The 18,218-nt window shown below is 45.4% G+C and overlaps 1 protein-coding gene across 1 annotated transcript in view; it reads right to left on the bottom strand.

The window, feature by feature from the left end:
- LOC131898937 (uncharacterized) overlaps positions 1–18,218 on the bottom strand; it is a 139,259-nt gene that overhangs the window by 3,705 nt on the left and 117,336 nt on the right. Inside the window, exon 5 of the mRNA XM_059250238.1 lies at positions 21–98. Within this exon, the coding sequence (XP_059106221.1) occupies positions 21–98 (78 nt within the window). The remainder of the gene's footprint in view (positions 1–20; positions 99–18,218) is intronic.

The following is an 18,218-nucleotide window of genomic DNA, read 5'->3' as shown; positions in this document are numbered from 1 at the left end:
CTCTGTGGACACTCACTTACCTGTGGCAGGGCCTAGGCACACACAGGACTCAGCTCTCTCAAGAGATTCAAGTGGACCAAGGACAGGCAACATAGAAGCTGAGGGACAAGAAGCAATTCTCACTCTTAATACCGGGATGCCTGCAGCACACACCCACCCTGTCTGTCCTTATGGACTTCCCACCACATTCCAGGTGTCCTACATAAAATTCGCTCCAGGGGCCCAGACCCATGGAACAGAAAAAAGTGTCCACAGACAGAGTGGATCTGACCACCAAGATGCATTTAAAAAAAAAAACAAAAAACAAAACAAATCACCAACAATCTCGAAAACACCCAACACCCCACAGGCAGATTCTCATTTGTTCTCGCCTCACTTTCTCTCTGTCTCTCATTTATCTATCCTCCTCTACCTCCACCTTTACCTCTATCTCTGTCTCCCTCAATCCCTCGCTCCTATGTACAGTCCCATCCCTGGTATCCAGGGTAGCTATGCTATGTTAAGTTGGGAAATGCTTTGCACTCCCCAACAGGAAGCCTTCCTTCCATGAGCACTGAAAGTCTCCAGAGGCGATCCTCCACACTGCTGACATCTTCTATGACGGAGCCTAGAAGAAAATCACTCTCCCTGCCACCTGGAGACAAGCCTGTCTATGCTCATCCAACTCGCCCTCCCTACAAAGCCTCCTGGAGACATTTGGTGAGGCTAAAAGGGGAGCTTCCTGGTGCTGGGCGTGGGGGTGGAGGCCCTGAAATCCTAGACCTGCCTGTCAGGCCACTCGAAAGGACAGTACTGCCACCTTCCTGATGGTTCCTACACAATGTTCTCATCCACCATGCCATGACACGCCCCTGAGCCCCAAACCACACACATGATGAACCACTGAAAACCTTGAGCTCACCAGAGGTGGAGCTGAAGGATGAAGCCTTAGAAGGCTCCACTACATGCCAATCTGTCCTTCCCTCAACCCTGGCCTGACCACCATAACTCTTACATACTGTGCCTCTCAGGCACTGCTTATGGACACTCACAGGATTAGGCCACAACAAAACTGGGAACATACAAACACCCAATACACACACACACACACACACACACACACACACACACACACACAGAGCAGTTCTAGGTCTACAGATAGTGTCCTCTGTTAATATCAGAGCCTTCTTTAAGTGTTCCTCCTGCTGAGATGATGTCTGGACAGGGCAGTAAAGGACAAGGGGAATTTTGACCTTTGACCCTGGGAGTTCTCCCTGGGTTTAAGGCAAAGTGAGCAGGGCAGGAGAACACAAGAAGGAGTATGCGGCCTGCATGTGTGTCCTGCATGACACAGAGGAGGCTTGTCAGGGGATTCAGGGACCTTGAATCCCGGCCACCATGGTACCTAAGTCCTGCCTGGCCTCTTTGTGAGCACACCTGTGTCGAAACCCTGCTCTGGATGCTTCTACTGGGATTCACTTTGAGCCACCACACCGCCTTACTGGATGCACACAACCAGTTTGCATAGGATGAGGATGGGGCGGGGTGCGGGGGCAGGGCACACACACACCACATGTAGGGTTCTGGGGATGTGGCTCTGGAGCAGGAACCTTCTCTGACAGGTCCCAGTTCCTGGATTCCACCTGTAGCACAGCTCAAAGGGAAACCCTGTCAAAGGAACACAAGGCAAGCCAGAGAGAAGGCCTGGCAGCCAGAGATTAGTAGGGCTGTCAGGACCAGTTAAATGGATGACAGACATTTGGCCAAGGTGGCTAGCAGCCAGGCCTGAGACCCTGAGCACCTCCCAGAGATGCTGGGCAGAGTTTGTGTGGTCTCCGGAAGTGAGCTGTGGATACTGGTAGGGAGGCTCAGACAAAAGCTAGGCGGACCCGGGTGGCCTGGTGCACCATGGTAAGGGCAGGCGGGCAGGCACACGGGTAGGATATTTCCCCAAAACGACCCCCATGAAGCCCAGGCTGCACAATCCCCTGCAGAGAGGTCCTCTGCTGCTGCCAGACATGGCGGCCACAGGACCCAGGAGGCTGTGCTTCCTTCACCGGCAAGCCAAGTCTCCTGGCCCCCGCCAGGAGCCGGTCACCTGGACCCTGCTTCCTCCTCCAGCTCTCCTGGGTCAAGGAGCAGGCAAGAGAACCGCTTTGGTGCTGGGAGACCCAGGCGGGAGCCCTTCCCTAGCCAGCCCGCCTCCATTTCCAGGGAAGCACAGGGACTTGGTGGCGGAATTGGCAAACTGAATCCGCGTGATGGCAGCAGTGCACCAGGAATGCCAACTGCCAAGGGGAAGGATGCTCCTCCCTCCGCCCTTTGCAAAGCAAAAAAGCAAAAAAAAAAAAATTAAAACAAAAAAAAGCCAGAGTTCTGCCAAGTTTCAAGATGGAGGCCAACCATTTAGATCAGGACTGGACAGACATGAGACTCTAGGGCTGCTGCTAGGGATCCCAGGGTGTTCAGTGTGTGGGGGTGTGGTGGGCAGATGGAGGTTACCGCTCTTAACAGGTTCCTCCACTGCCCTGAGACACTGGGCTATGGATGCATGCCAGCCCATGAAGGCCCCGCCTGAGGGTATCATATGGTACCTGGAGAGGTTGTGGGTGGTAGAGGGTGTGATGGAGGGGGCCAAGTGGGGAGTGTGTGGATGTGGGTTCAGAGGCACTTGAGAGCCTGTGCCAGACCCTAAGGGAATCTTCCACAAACCACATCTGGATTCTAGGGGAAGGAGCCTCAGAAACATACTCATGGATTTGGGGACCGGGGCTGAGCGTTGCCCCCTAGCTGCCAAACCAGGGTATTCTCACAGCTGCATCCCTGCCCTTGCTGGCCCTCACCCCTAACACACACACACACAGAAAAACAGACAGACAGACAAACAGACGGACACACACACACTCACACACACACACACACACACACACACACACACACACAGAGCAGCTTTCAGAGATCTAGTGTTGTCTACGTGACTCCACCCACCAGGGTGACCAGTACAGCTGCCAGGATGGCCTTGGGTCTGCTGTCCCAAGCTTTCAAGTCAAGGTGCCAGCAAAGAGGGGCCTCCCAGGCTGACGCCAGTCCTGCTAGGGCAGTGGGCTTTTGGTGTCCCAGAACCCAGAGCACAGGAGAAGGTGTGACCACAAGGGAGATGACCACCCAACTCAATGGGACCCTAGGCCCAGCACGGGCTTCCCTCCTGGCAGAAGGACAGGCAGCTGTGGGAACTGGTCAGGACTTCAGGGTCGTGGCCTGAGCCCAATGTCCCATGGTTCCATGGTCTAATATTGAGATGGGAGAAGAGAAGGGCTTCCTTCCAAAACCTTGGCCTCCGTGGTGAAGTGCATTCAGGTGGATGCTGCCCCACATCACCCGAAGCAGGGACCACTAGGAGCCGGGGATATCCACAACCTCAACTCAACAGGCAGGCTGTCCAGGTCGCTGAGGTGGAAACAAGGATACATCAAAAGAAGAAACATTGCACTCACCTGCCCTCTTGCCTACCAAACCCTGGGCCCAGGCCCCTACCTTAACCGTCTCCTAGGCAGCACCAGGCAACCATTGTGACCTACTTCCACCTCTGTCACAATCCCTCTCCTCTGCACAGCCCTCCACCTCCCACCCCTAACCTCCCACCTCCCGACCCTACCCTACACGAACTACCAGGCACCACTCAGGAAACTTCTCTTTCCGTTCTCTAACTTCCCCAAGACCCTGTCAGGCATGGAACTCTCTGTATCCTCTGTGGACACCCACCTACCTGTGACATGGCCTAGGCACACACAGGACTCAGCTCTCTCAATAGATTCAAGTGGACCGAGGACAGGTATCATAAAAGCTGAGGGACAAGAAGCAATTCTCACTCTTAACACCAGGATGCCTGCAGCACACACACACACCCTGTCTGTACTTATGGATTTCCCCAACATTCCAGGTGTCCTACACAAAATTCCCTGCAGGGGCACAGATTCATGGAACAGAAAAAGTGTCCACAGAAAGTGGGTCTGCCCACCAGCCTGCATGAAAAAAAAAAAAAACACCAACAAACTAGGGAACATCCAACACCCCACATGCAGATTCTCATTGGCTCTCCCACCCTCTCTCTCCCTTTTGCCCCGCCCCCCCCCCCCCCCCCCGCTTCTCATTTATCTATCCTCCTCTACCTCCACCTCCACCTCCACCTCTATCTCTGTCTTTCTCTATCCTTTGCTCCTATGTACAGTCCCATCCCTGGTGTCCACGGAAGATAGGCCATGTTCAGTTGGGAAATGGTTTGGACACCTCAACAGGAAGCCTTCCTTCCATGAGCACTGAAAGTCTCCAGAGGCGATTCTCCACACTGCTGACATCTTCCATGATGGAGCCTAGAAGAAAATCACTCTCCCTGCCACCTGGAGACAAGCCTGTCTATGCTCTTCTAAATCTCCGTCTCTACAAAGCCTCCTGGAGACATTTGCTTAGGCTAAAAAGGGAGCTTCCCTGTGCCTGGGTGAGGGTAGAGGTCCTGACTTCCTAGACCTGCCTGGCAGGCCACTCCAAAGGAGAGTCTCACCACCTTTCCAATGGTTCCTACACAATGCTCTCATCCATCATGCTCCGGCAAGCCCTGACTCCAAACCACACACATGAGGCACCAAACCTTGTGCTCATCTGAGCTGGTGCTGAAGGATGGAGCCCTAAAAGGCTTCCCTACATGCCAACCTGTCCTTCCCTTACATCCCAGAGCTGACCACCATAACTGTTACATACTGTGCTTCTCCGCCACTGCTTATGGCTTCTCATAGGACTAGGCCACAAAAATCCCAGGTATACACAAACACCCAACACACACACACACACACACACACACACACACACACACACACACAAACACACAAGTACTCCTCCATGCTTAGCAGTTCTAGGACTCTAGATAGAGCTTTCTGTTAATTTCAGAGCCTTCTCGAAGTATTCTTCCATCTGAGATGATGCTTGGACAGGGGAGTGCAAGACAAGGTGCTTTTGGATCTTTGACCCTGGGTGTTCTTCCTGGGTTTATTGCAAAGGGAGCTAGGCAGATGAACACAGGAAGGAGTATGCAGCCTGCATGTGTATCCTGCATGACACAGAGGAGGCTCATCAGGGGAGGCAGGGGCTGTGAAACCTGGCCACCATGGTACCTAAGTCCTGCCTGGCCACATTGTGAGCACCCTTGAGTTCAAACCCTGCTCTGGATGATTCTACTGGGTTTCACTTAGAGCCTCTACACTGCCTTATTGGGTACCCAGAACCAGCTTGCATAGGATGATGATGGGGGAGGGAGGTTCAGACTTTTTTTAGTGTTGTGAGGATGTGGCTGTGGAGCAGGAAATTTTTCGGACAGCTCCGAATTCCTGAATTCCTCTTGTAGCACAGTTCAAGGGGAAAGCCTTGTAAAAGAAACAAAAGGCAAACCAGAGAGAAGGCCTGGCAGACAGAGATTAGAGAGGATGGCAGGGAGTGAGTCAAATGGATGGCAGACATTTGGCCACACTGACCATATGTCCCTGAGCTTTTGTGAACCACTCTAGATACCTGGTAGTATGTGTGTGGTTTCCAGAAGTGAAGTCTGGGTGCTGTTGGGAAGGCTCCACCATATTTAGTGGGTCATTATGTGGCCTTTTGCATATTGTGAAGTAGGGCATGAGAAATTCCCCACATCAACCCAGATGCAGCCTAGAATGGCATGATTCTCCATGGGACAGTGACAGCAATTCTTCTGAGAGAATATTTAATTTAAATATATGTGATCTTATACAGCATTCATACATATTATATATTTTTTATTTTTAATGTGTATACTATATATATATATGATTATGTTAATTATTCCATCCTGACCCCTGTAGTTTCAAATGACATTTAAACCCCACTCTGTATCTTTCCTATAAGGATATAAACAAGGAGTAATTTCCTTGACATAATAATATACTTAAAATTGATGTCGACATATAAAAAGGTGTAACAGTCATAAAAGAAGAATTGTAAGATCACAGAGGTGTTTCAGGTAAAAGCATTTCCTTGTGTGTGTGCCTGAAAACCTGTGTCTAGATCCTCTGTCAACCATAGCGCCCCTGTTGTTCTATCTTTGTTTAGGTAGACAGAAATTAAAGAAGCGAGCAGAATTAAGCCAAAAATTTTAGGTCCATCATTTTGGAGTGTGCGCTGAAAATGCAAAAATAAGAGAGACCCTGTTTCAGACAAGGTTAACAATGAAAACCAACTGGTTATAATTGTTCTAACCACTGTGTATACGTGCCTCATGCACTACACATACACACTTTGTATATATATATATATATATATACACACACACTAGCACACACACACACACACACACACACACACACACACACACAGAAATTTAAAAGATAAAGTAAACTTCAAAAATAATTCTGCCGTGCTGAATGTGTTATAAAAGGCCTCTTATCTTAGCCTTGGGTGATGAAAGCAGGAGGATGTTGGGGACAAGACACTTAGTTTGAAAAATAATAGAGGAAGAGAACCTAAAGCTTCTCAGGTATCAAATCACCTTGGAGTATACACAGACTTGAGAAAGAGCGATGGCTATGTACAGGAACTTCCTAGTTCCATGCCTGGTTCACTGATAAACCTTCATGAACCTTGTAGGGATGCAGAAACTAAATGGAGAGGTAACTTCTTTTGTGTTGTTTTGTGTATTAGGTCATTCCTTTATCATTCTAGACTATAGAGGTGGAAGCTTAAGTATTCCTACATTTGAGTAAAAACACAGCAAAAAAAAATAGCCCGTGGCTATATGTGAACATAATATTCATCGTGGTAAATAAGTAGGAACTATGATATCAATCTCTTCAGAAACTTTAAGTTTTAAGTAATGCTGCATTGGAGGCTTATGCTTCAGTATGATTAACAACAAATACAAGGATACAGAGGAATACCCACAAATATAGACAATGCTCTCATTTGTACATAATTTGCATTTTGACCTGTTTTTTTAAATAGGACTTGCTCTTCTTAGGCATATTATGTATTATTATAGACTTTGGGATCAGAAAGAATTTTTTCTTAAAAATTTTAAATTTTAAGTTTCATTATTCCTTTAATATTCCAGGGAGCAAGTGGTTGTAGGGCTGGGAGCTTTTTCTCACATGAGCAAGGTACTGGTATCCACAATCAGTGCTGTAAAATATTCATAACCATGATTTCATGTCTTCTCCAGTTCACAAAACTCTAGAGTCTAGAGCAGTGAAAATGTGACTGGCCGGTGGTGCATGTCTTTAATCCCAGCATTTGGGAGACTTAGAAGGATTTCTTAGTTGAAAGACAGCCTGGTCTACAGAGCGAGTTCCAGGGCAGCCAGGGCTACACAAAGAAACCTTGTCTTTCTAACAACAACAACAACAAAATGCCCCTGAAATTTTGTGAGAACTTGCCAATGCACACTCAGAAAGGCAGCTGTTTTTGGTGATTTTTCCCCTCTGAAACATCCACAAAAGTAAACGTTCTTGCAGTAAGTTTGGGGAACCCTCACAGCCTTGCACAGGGCGGCCACACTTTAGCAATTCCTTAGCTCAAACCACCACAGCACCCGCGCCTAAATGGCGGTGCACAGGCAGAGAGTAGGGGGCCTGCTTAGTGCTAAGTCCCTGAGCCCTCTCCGGCCTCCCGCAGCCTCCTCTGGACCAGGGAAGTGATTCCGGGTCCCCCAGGAGACTCTTCCACCAGGCTTTCCGGATGCTGCCCAGTGCACAAACTCAAGTGTCCCTAAACTCATGAACAAGGCCATCCCACGTGGTGTCTCCTCCACCTGCCAGAGGGTCCGTCCCAGTGAGCGCCAAGTCCCAAGGCTCCAGGCTCAGGGTCACACACTCAGGGACAGGAGAGGCCCTGGCTCCAGAGAGATCACTCAAGCTACCAGGAAGGTGGGGATAATGCAAGAATCTTACGTGGTCCAGGCAGGGCCGTCCTGTGGTCGGATCTCAGGCCTCTGAGGGGCTGCAACCGCCAGCAGCCTGCACTTGGCGCCTTCTTCCCACTCTCCCAACTCTTGGTTGAGGGTTGGTCAGAAAGAAAAAGGAAATTCCTGTCCCTCTGAGTGCTGGCCCCGCCCAGCGGATAACTGATCTATCCTAGATCCATCCCAGAGTCTCAAAGGGGCGGGAGCTCTGGACCTGGGAAAGCCGCGAGGGTTTCTTTGCTACTTCCTGAGAAAATCTTTGACTCCATTAAGTGAGACACAGGGTGACTGAGGGAACCATATAACGGGAAATTAGCATTTACGGGAGAAACAAACTTAAACATGTTTTAATAAGGATTAAAGTGTTGTGCCACCACACCCCTTTGAGTGTTTTGCCTGCATATATGTGTGTGTGTACCACAAGCATTCCTTGTGCCCACAGAGGACAGAAGAGGAACTGAGAGGGCACTGGATCTCTTGGAACTGGAGTTATAGACACAGATGGCTGTGAGCTGCCGCAGAAGTGCTGGGAACTGTGCCTGGGTCCTTTGGAAGAGCAGTGGTTGCTTGCTCTTCAGGAGGGGCATGTCCTCAAGTTTTGGCAGGCAACCAAACCAATGGCAACAGCTTATATTGTCTGAGGAAATCTCTTGGGCCATCAAACCACAAAACTCAAAGGAGGTTTCACACACCTGGCACCATAGTTTTTCTCCTAATGTCTGTGCTTCCAGGGGAGGGCATTATTCCCCGGGACGGGATATTTCCAATTAAACTACATGTACATATTTTGTATATGCATTTTAAAGAAAGCCTATGAGAAATAGATCTGCCTATGGATTTTTTCAAACACTCAAAGCATTCTTTATCCATTCACTCTCCTGCTAGGTTTCCCACCCCATACATTACCCTCCCCCCAATCCCACCCCCACCCCCGTCATTGCCCTCCCCACTTATGTTTTTCCCCATTTCCCCTTCCTGTCTTCATGGCACCTGTTCTCTACTACAGAGCCAAGAAACCAAAAGAGATATTCCTTTCTTATGTGTGCTCTGTGCTTGCTAAAGGCTTTAGTTGTTGTTGTTGTTTTTGTTTTATTTTTCTAGAGACAGAGTTTCTTTGTGTAACCCTGGCTGTCCTGGACCACGCTCTGTAGATTCAGACTGGCCTCAGACTCAGAGATCAACCTGCATCTGCCTAAGTACTGGAACTAAATATTTGTGCTACCACCTCCCAGTGTTAATTTTTTAAATTAGCAGACAAATTGTTGCCTTTCATTATTGATGAAATGACATTTTTATAGATGTGTTTCATTTTAATTTTTTCATTCCCCCTTCCCCCACTCTACCCTGTACCCCTGATTTCCTCTTTCTATCTGATCGTCCTGTACCTCCACTCAAATAGTCCTTCTCCTATTTGGTTGAAAGCAGCCCATTCTACTAAAAATTCCTTCCATGAATGTTCCTGATACCATTTTTCACATGACCTCAAGTGTGAAACAAGCTACATGTCCATTGACTGATGAATGTTTAAACAAAATGCTTAAATGTTTTCAGTTTGTTGTTTCTGAAACAAGGACTCACACTGTAGCCTGAGCCGGCTGAACTACATCCCTAGCTCGTTTTAATCAAAAATTTGTTTTGAGACAGGGTTTGGCTAAGTTGCGCAAGCCAGCTTTGAACTTCCTACCCTCCTGCTTTTATCTCCAGAGTAGCTGGAGTTACAAGTGTGCACCGCCAGGCCAAGCAAGTGAGGAATAGTTTAATTCAAGTATCTTATCCGAGTTGGTCTGTAAGTTATTCTGTTCATTTTCTAAAAATATTGACAACATATTTGTATATCATTAAATATTTGCATCCCATTCTGGGTGACTGTGCTGAGAACTGAACCTCATGCTGAATATATACCCCAGTTCCTACATCTCTACATTAGCCCCTATATCTTTATATTTCTTTATTATTTCACTATGTCATTTAAGGAACTACATATGGCTTAGCGTTGGATTAGGGCAGGATGAATACTCTTTTTGCTCCAATGGTTTGACTGCCTGATTCAAAGAAGGATGTGGATAACACATCATGTTTCAGAAAGTTACTAGGAGGACCTGTGTCTGTCTATTGTAGTCAGACTTACATTTTTCACCAGCCAGTTCCCCCCCAAAAAAACAACAAAGAAACTTCTTATTAATTATAAATGTGCAACCAATTGCTAAGGGTTGATTTTAGCTAGGCCTTGTAACTTATATTAACCCATTTCTATTAATCTATGTGCTGCCATATGGCTCATGGCTTGTAACCTCATTTCCTACATGTCCTGCTCCCTCTGTATCTTGCCAATGACACTCAGACTCAGCCCTTGTCCCTCCTAGCATTCTGTCTGCCCAAAAAAATCCTGTCTAGGTATCGAACAATCAAGTTTTTATTGACAATGAGAGCAATACATATTTACAGTGCACAGAGATTGTTCCACAGCATTCTATAGCCAGCTAGAAATTACAATTGAGTTCAATGTTCAAGCCGGATGTTCCTCTGTCAATGTAAAAACAGCTTTTGTGGAGAGATAGCTCATTTGGTAGGTTGCTTATAGAGTATGCAGGAAGTCCTGGCTGGATTTGATTCCCAGCACCACAAAAATCAAGCATGGTGGTGCATGAATATAACCCCAGGAAGAGTTAGGACGATCAGAAATTCACGATCATCATTGGCTACATAGTGAATTTGGGAATAGCCTGGGCTACTGATGAATCAGCCTTCCTCCATATTAGATTTAAAGATCATCTTATAATAAAGACAAACTATGTTCATTCCTATTTATGATGAAACCTTTGCTTCTCAAGGATTGGGCTATATCTCACCTGTAACCTTACCTACACATGGTTCTCTATGGCCTGTTCTGAGAAAAGATAACCATATCTTTGCTTGAAAAAGTTGTTATGACTACCTGTTGTTATAACTAAATTGTTATGCCCATCTTACAACTATATCTTTGTTTGAGGAGACTGTTACGATTAACTTGTTATGCATTTGTTCTGTTCCTATAGCCCCACCTACTTTGTCTACCAAATCCTCCCTTTTGGAAAGCCCCTACCTCTAAGCTACAAAACCTTTTTCTTCCTCATGTCCTTTGTTGGCCTCTTGAACTCCAACTTAGGGGAGGGCAGCCCATGTACACAAATAAAAATAAAAAAGCTTGCTTTAATTAATTTGGCAATGATGACTTGGGTTGGTGGTCTTTCTCCTCTCATCTTTGGTATTAAGTTTAAGTAGCTCTCTCTCTCTCTCTCTCTCTCTCTCTCTCTCTCTCTCTCTCTCTCTCTCTGTGTGTGTGTGTGTGTGTGTGTTTTCAAGTCAGAGTTTCACCATGTAGACCTGACTGTGCTAGAACAAGCTCTGTAGACCAGACTGTCCTCAAACACAGAGACTTGCCTGCCTCTGGCTCCCAATTGCTGGGATTAAAGAAGTGAGCCACCACCACCTGGCAAGAAATTCTATTAGAAAAACCAGGAATGATAAAATCCTATGATATACTTGCAATATATTGAATTAGAGTTTTCAAAAACTTTTGGCTCCATTAACAATATAGCATTATGAATATGTGCTTGTAGCACACCCAGAACAATTGACATAAGATAGACCATAGAAAAAGAATTCCCTGCTTATTGCATAACAATTATTAATGAATTTCTAATGGCATGTGCCACCTCTGCCCTGTGTGCTCTTGCTCTCTCTGCCCCAGTTCTATTGATGGGAGCATCAAGTATGGGAGATTGAAGCTAGCTGGGTAAAATCTATTATAAGCTCAATAATCATTTAATAATATTCTAAGCCTTTAGGTGGGTAGAAAGTAGTGATCTGTTGCTTTATTCCAAGAGAATTTCACTTGATAGTACAGGGATATTAGTTCATACAGAGAGGTGTGTAGTCTGAAGTTTTTTTGTGTCCTGCCTGGTCACACAGCTGCTCAGACCCAAATAAACTTGCAGAGGCTTATATTAATTATGAACTGTATGGTGATGGCCTATGGTTCAAGCTTCTTACTAGGTAGCTCTTATAACTACAATCAGCCCATTTCTATTAATCAATATGTCACCACGTGTTCCATGGCTTTACCTGTGTGCTGCTTCTTAGACTGCAAGATAGTGTCTCTCCTGCCTCTTCTTTTTCATTTCCCTATCTCCCGTGGATTTTCCCACCTGGCTCCTTCCGGCCCTGCCATAGGCCAATTCAGCTTTATTTATCAACCAATCAGAGCAACACATATTCACAGCATACAGAAATATACCACAGCTCTTCCCCTTTTCTATCTAATAAAAGGAAAGTTTTAACTTTCACATAGTAAAATTGCATATAATAGAAGAGAATTACAGTTATAATATCTAGACGATTTGTATTTGGCAAAAATCAATGAAAATATTCTATCTATCCTATATTTGTGAGTCTAAAGATTCGTATTTATCATTTATCATAACTAAGGAAAATTATAATTGTAATTATCTTTTCTTCAACTACATCAACGACTCCAGTAGGATATATTACCTAAGAAAACAGGAAGTACATTGTAAGCAACTTCCAAATATCTAAATTAACACAGATAGCGGGCTGCCTGTACATGTTTTTGTGTTTGAGTCTCTATCAGTTTTCTGCAAGGAATCATGACCACACCTAACAGCAAATTTGAAGTCTCTAAAAAGATGATGGGGCCCCACAATGACTATTCCACATGGACAATAACAATACCACTAAGCTGACAAACATCACCCAAAGATCAGCTTTGGACTCCAAACTGCTCAGGACAATTCCAAACTGGCTATCTGCGATGATCCAGCCTCACAGACTCCTTGAACAAGGACTTGAGATAAGCCCTGCACGTTTGCATTATGCAGAGACTGGACAACAAATGATATAGCTACCTCCTCCAGGACTTGACAATTAATTCAAAATTTTTCTTTTCAGGATCCCCTAAAGATGCCAGAAGTTCCAACAAACTAATTGGATTCATAGAATCTTTAGCATTGCTTTACACACACACACACACACACACACACACACACACACACACACACACACACACACGCACTGCCCAAAGCTTGGAACTTCAGTTAACAGGAAACTGCCATTTGTAGTCAGCCATAATAAAAGGGTTACATAGTGCAACTGCATGGAAGTTGAGAACCTTGCTTTGATATAAGTGTTTCTGGCACATACCCACCCAATTAATGCATTTATAAACGGACCAGTTCATTTCCAGAGAGGCTGATATGTGGCTCTTACACAGCTGTGACTGTGTTCCCACCCCTCTCCTGTATTAACACCTTTGCTGCATGGTGAGAGCTCCTTGTCTTCCCTCTGGCCCAGAAAGTGCTGTTGGTCTTTTCCCTCTGGGTCCTGTGTGGTGTTTTGTGTTGTTTGCAGAAGTAGACCTTAGCTCAGTTACTCCAGTGGTGTTCGGTCTGAATCATCTGTGCATACATTCCTATTCTGTTTATTTGTCAGTAAGTAGCTGTCTAGGTGCTTAGTTAAACTTTTAACTAATATCATTTCGATAAATCTATGTGAGGTAGACCTGGTGACCCACATCCATGACCCCAGCACTCAGAAGGCAGAGGTAGCAGAAGTCTGCCTATGCTATGTAGCCAGATCTTGTCTCAAAACCAAAGGCAAGACACAATCTTTTCAAGAGGCGCATGGGTAACAGGTGTAGCTAGAGTACTAGATTAGCATGCAGGAGGCCCTGGGTTCCATCCCAGCACTGCCAATCAAAGGTAAATGAACACCACCATTATTTGCCTACTAGGTCTGGATGCATGATTTCATTCCTTGACCAGAAGTGAGTAACATTAAAATTTCGTCTTGCTTGATTTCACAGGCCAGAAATATAGAAGGAACAGGACTTCGCTCTTGTCTTTTCATTTGCTTCATGATCTTACTGAACTAAAAATAGCCAGCCAAGTTTGGAAGAATGCTTAGCGTGTGTAAGGTCCTAGGGCTTGTCCAAGCCTCCCAATCCCAGATAAAGCCACTTTGGTTTGTTTGTTTGTTTGTTTGTTTGTTTGTTCACCTGAGACAGGGTCTCCTGTAGGTCATGCTTGCCTGGAACTGAGTTACAGACAGCTGTGAGCTGACATGGAGGTGCTGGAAATTGAACCTGTGTCCTCTGGCAGAGCAGCCAGTGCTCTTATCCATTGAACCAAGTCTCCAGCCCCAAGATGGCGATTTTTTAAATTTTATTTATATTTTATGTATGAGTGTTCTGCATATATTCTTGCATGCCTGAAGAGGGACTCCGATTCTACTATAGAGATTCTTGAGAACACATTTATATAGTTCGTAGGTCCTAAGAGAGAAGTTGGCCACAGTGGGAAGCACTAGTGTGGGCGGGGTGGGGGTTGATATAAAAAAGGAAGGTTGGGGGCTGTAGAAAAGTCCCTTCGTTGTGATTTCTATAGGTAAGAAGGGGGTTAGGCTAGGTCCTCAGGTTAAAGACTGGCTAATTTGAATGGTTTCAGTGGGTGAGGCCAGATTTACCTAGTAACCGGCCCCAGGGAGATTAGGGTAGGGAAATACTCCTGAAGGGTTGGGATGGAAGGTGAGTTAGCTTCTGGTTATTTTACATGTGAAAGGCAGTAGCCCAAGCAGGTGTTTACTATCTCTAGGCCTTGGGCAGGGCATTGTCTCCAGCACCAGCAAAAGCCTAGGAGGTCACACCATCAAAATTACAACAGAAAGAAAGTCCTGTTTGAAACAGGCTTCTGTAAAATATTTCCTTCATTTGTTTTCCTTAGGGATGTCTCAATCAGGAGTATCCTTTTGAAACCAGATCCGTGGTAGAAAGTAAAAGAGTAAAGGCACTGAAATCCCAAGGCAGGAGTGGTTTAAAATGGCCTTGTCTTAATGAGGAGCTGGGGATGGAACCCAGGTTCTCAGACATGCCAAGCCACACCAGCAGCCCCTCAACTGGCTTTTAAATGCCTCCATCAGTGTGGAGTTTTCTGCCTCCATTCCCTACAGTCCCAACCCCCAGTATTCTTTCCCAGCTGAGGCTCCCCTTTTGACCAAGGGCCTGCTGATGTGCCCAGCCTTGGCTCAAAGGTCCTGACTTCACAGGCTTGTTTATCTCTCACTCACTTCCTGACTGTTTGGGTAGAAATAGATAACTCAGAGGGGAGGGGAAGGAGAGCATTGGAGACCATGAGGTTCTTTCTCCTGGACAAGGAGGTGTCTTTCTTTGCTTTCCAGGGCAGCAAGAAATCTCACAATATCCCCATTGCCTTCTCCTGGAGAGGGATGCTTGGGGGAGGGGCAAAGACTCAGGTGCAATTACATCTCTTAGGAAGTGGGAAGTGAAGGGAGCTTGAGACTCCTCCTGATGGTTTTTAGGTGCGCTCTCACCCTGCGAGGAAAAGTGAGGAAACACAACAGAATCCACTAACAAGAGTTTTATTATGGGCTGGAGAGATGGCTCAGAGGTTAAGAGCACTGACTGCTCTTCCAAAGGTCTTGAGTTCAATTCCCAGCAACCACATGGTGGCTCACAACCATCTGTAATGAGATCTGGTGCCCTCTTCTGGCCTTCAGTCATATATGCTGTATATGTAATAAATAAATCTTTAAAAAAAAAAGAGTTTTATTACGACAAGGAGAAAAGAATAGGTGTGATCAGGCCTGCTGAAAGGACACATGTGTGAACGGGGTGGGGTACATAGGGGCTGTCTTTTAAAGGCCAAGTCCGACCTGTGCACACAGGCCCATGTGGCTATTCCACGCATGCCCATAGATCACGTGGCTGTGCCACGTGCTTACACAACTACGGGGTCATGGGTCACGTAGGACATATGACCCAGAAATGACTAGGTGGAAATGAGTAAGTGTCCTGCCAGGCATGCAGGACCATGGGGCCGTGGTTTCAATTCCTATCACCTCTCAAGGGAAATTTCCCCAGAGACCCCTGGGCTTGGATAAGAGGTCTTCACTGGTCTGCAGAAGCCCTTCCTGATTTGCTTAGTTTTTCTTCTCTTTTTCCTTAGGGAGTAATGGCCATTCACAAGTCAAAAGCCTTTTACTCTGTCGATCACCTGGACAGGCATAGACCTAAATGGCTTTGCGTGGGTTTCCTGTGGCACAAATCCTTTGCTCCCTCCTTACTAGAAAAGAATGCTTAGTAGAGCTAGAAAAATGGCTCAGCAATTAAGAGTAAGGACTGCTCTTCCAGAGGACCGAGGTTCAATTCCCAGCCATCACAAGGTGGTTCACAACCATTTGTAACTGCAGTCCCAGGGGCTCTGACACCCTATTTGGCCTCTGTAAGTACCAGGTACATAGACATATGCAGGCAAAACACCTATACACATAAGTGGAGTATGGAGAATGCTTAGGGCTGAGAATAGCACATTTGGTATAGTGCAGGAGCACAGAGCCTTGGAGTTAGATTCCCGGTACCAAGTAAACAAAGCATAGTGGCACAAGCTTATAAATCCAACACTTAGAGTGTAGAGGCAGGGAGGATCAGAAGTTTCAAATGACCCCCAGTGAGTCAGAGGCTAGCCTGGCATACACAAAAGCTTGTCTAAATAAATAATTTAAAATAATGTGTGGCTGGGCAGGGGTGCTGCATGCCTTTAACTCCAGCATTCAAGAGGCAGAGGCAGGCAGATCTCTGTGTTCTAGGCCAGCCTGGTCTGCAGAGTGAGTCCAGGACAGCCAGGACTACACAGAGAAATTCTGTCTAAATAAACAAAAATAAATAAATAAATAAATAAATAAATAAATAAATAAATAAATAAATAATAAACAAACAAACAAATAAATAGTAATGTGGTGCATGGGGGGCGCTCTGGGAAGATGGCTTTGTGGTTAAGAGCTCTGGCTGCTCATCCAAATGATTGAGGTTCTATTTCCAGCACCCACATTGTGACTCATTGCTGTAACTCTAGTCCCTGGGGATCTGACAAGCTCTTCTGGCTACTGTGGGTATCAGGCACATACACCGTGCTCTAATATACACTCAGGTAAAACATTCACCATATAAAAATTTATGTGCTAATTATTTTTAAGTTTTCTGAATGTTTAAAATATCTGTTTTGTTTTATGAGTTTGAATGTTTTCCCTGTAGGCCCTGATTGTAACAGAGGCATGCAGTTCACACAGAGGCAAGAAGAGGGCATCCTATCACCTGGGACTGGAGGTTTAGGCCCTTAGGAGCTGCCATTTGTGTGCTGGTAAGGGAATGCTGCTCCTCTGCAAGAGTGTCAAGGGCTATTAACTGCTGAACCATCTCCCCAGCTGATGAACCAGGCTGCCTCCATCTTAGGCTTGAAAGCCATCTTATAGTAAAGACAAAGTAGGTTCATTCCTGTTGATGATTCAATCTGTTTCTCAATGATTGGGCTATACCCCACCTGCAAATGCCATCATACCTGGCTGCTCTTCTGCTTAATGTAGTTTTTCTATTTACTAGATTTTCAAATTATTTTATTTTTTGAGGCAGAATCTCTCCCTGACCTTCACTCATTCTGTTAAGATTCCTAACTAGTGAATTTCAAAAACAATAAAAAATAAAGAAAAGAAAAACCTTGTCACCCCTAAAGGAGATTTATCAAATGATTCATTCTTATATTCTATGTCTTTAGAAATTGTGCTGTATTTAGAAAGTCCTTGTCAAACTTTCAGATAGAACGTATAACTAAGTTTCTTGCTTTCTTTTCTCTTTATCTTTTTCTTTGCCTTTTTTGAGACAAGATCTCTGTGTGTAACCCTGACTGTCCTGGAACTCACTCTGTAGACTAGGCACTCTCCAAACACACAGAGATCCACTTTCCTCTACCTTCTGATTGCTGGGTGTTATTTAAGGCATGTGTCACCAGTACAAAGCCTCTTTCTTTCTTTCCTTCCTTTCCTTTTTTCTTTCTTCCTTCCTTTCTTTCTTTCTTTCTTTCTTTCTTTCTTTCTTTCTTTCTTTCTTTCTTTCTTTCTTTCTTTCTTTCTTTCTTTCTTTCTGACACGGTTTCACCAAGCTGCTGAGGCTGTCTTAGAACTGGCCATGCTTCTGCCTCAGCCTCCCAAGTGTTGTAACAACAGGTGTATGTCATCATGTTTATCCAAACTATTTTATAATGCTGTCATGTAACTAGATTCTAAAAGTACTGGACTTCATGTTATTAATCACGCAAAACCTTAAAAGGGCATCTATCCCTGTGCTTGTCAGCTGAGGTTCATTTTTTTTTATCCCAGGGGACAATAGGCCATGATTGAGATATTTTTGGTGAACACAACCAGGATCATGGTT

The sequence above is a fragment of the Peromyscus eremicus genome, chromosome X, assembly GCF_949786415.1.
Source record: "Peromyscus eremicus chromosome X, PerEre_H2_v1, whole genome shotgun sequence".
NCBI lineage: Eukaryota > Metazoa > Chordata > Mammalia > Rodentia > Cricetidae > Peromyscus > Peromyscus eremicus.
Note: the sequence above shows the minus strand (reverse complement) of the source record. Positions and strands in the feature narration are given on the sequence as shown.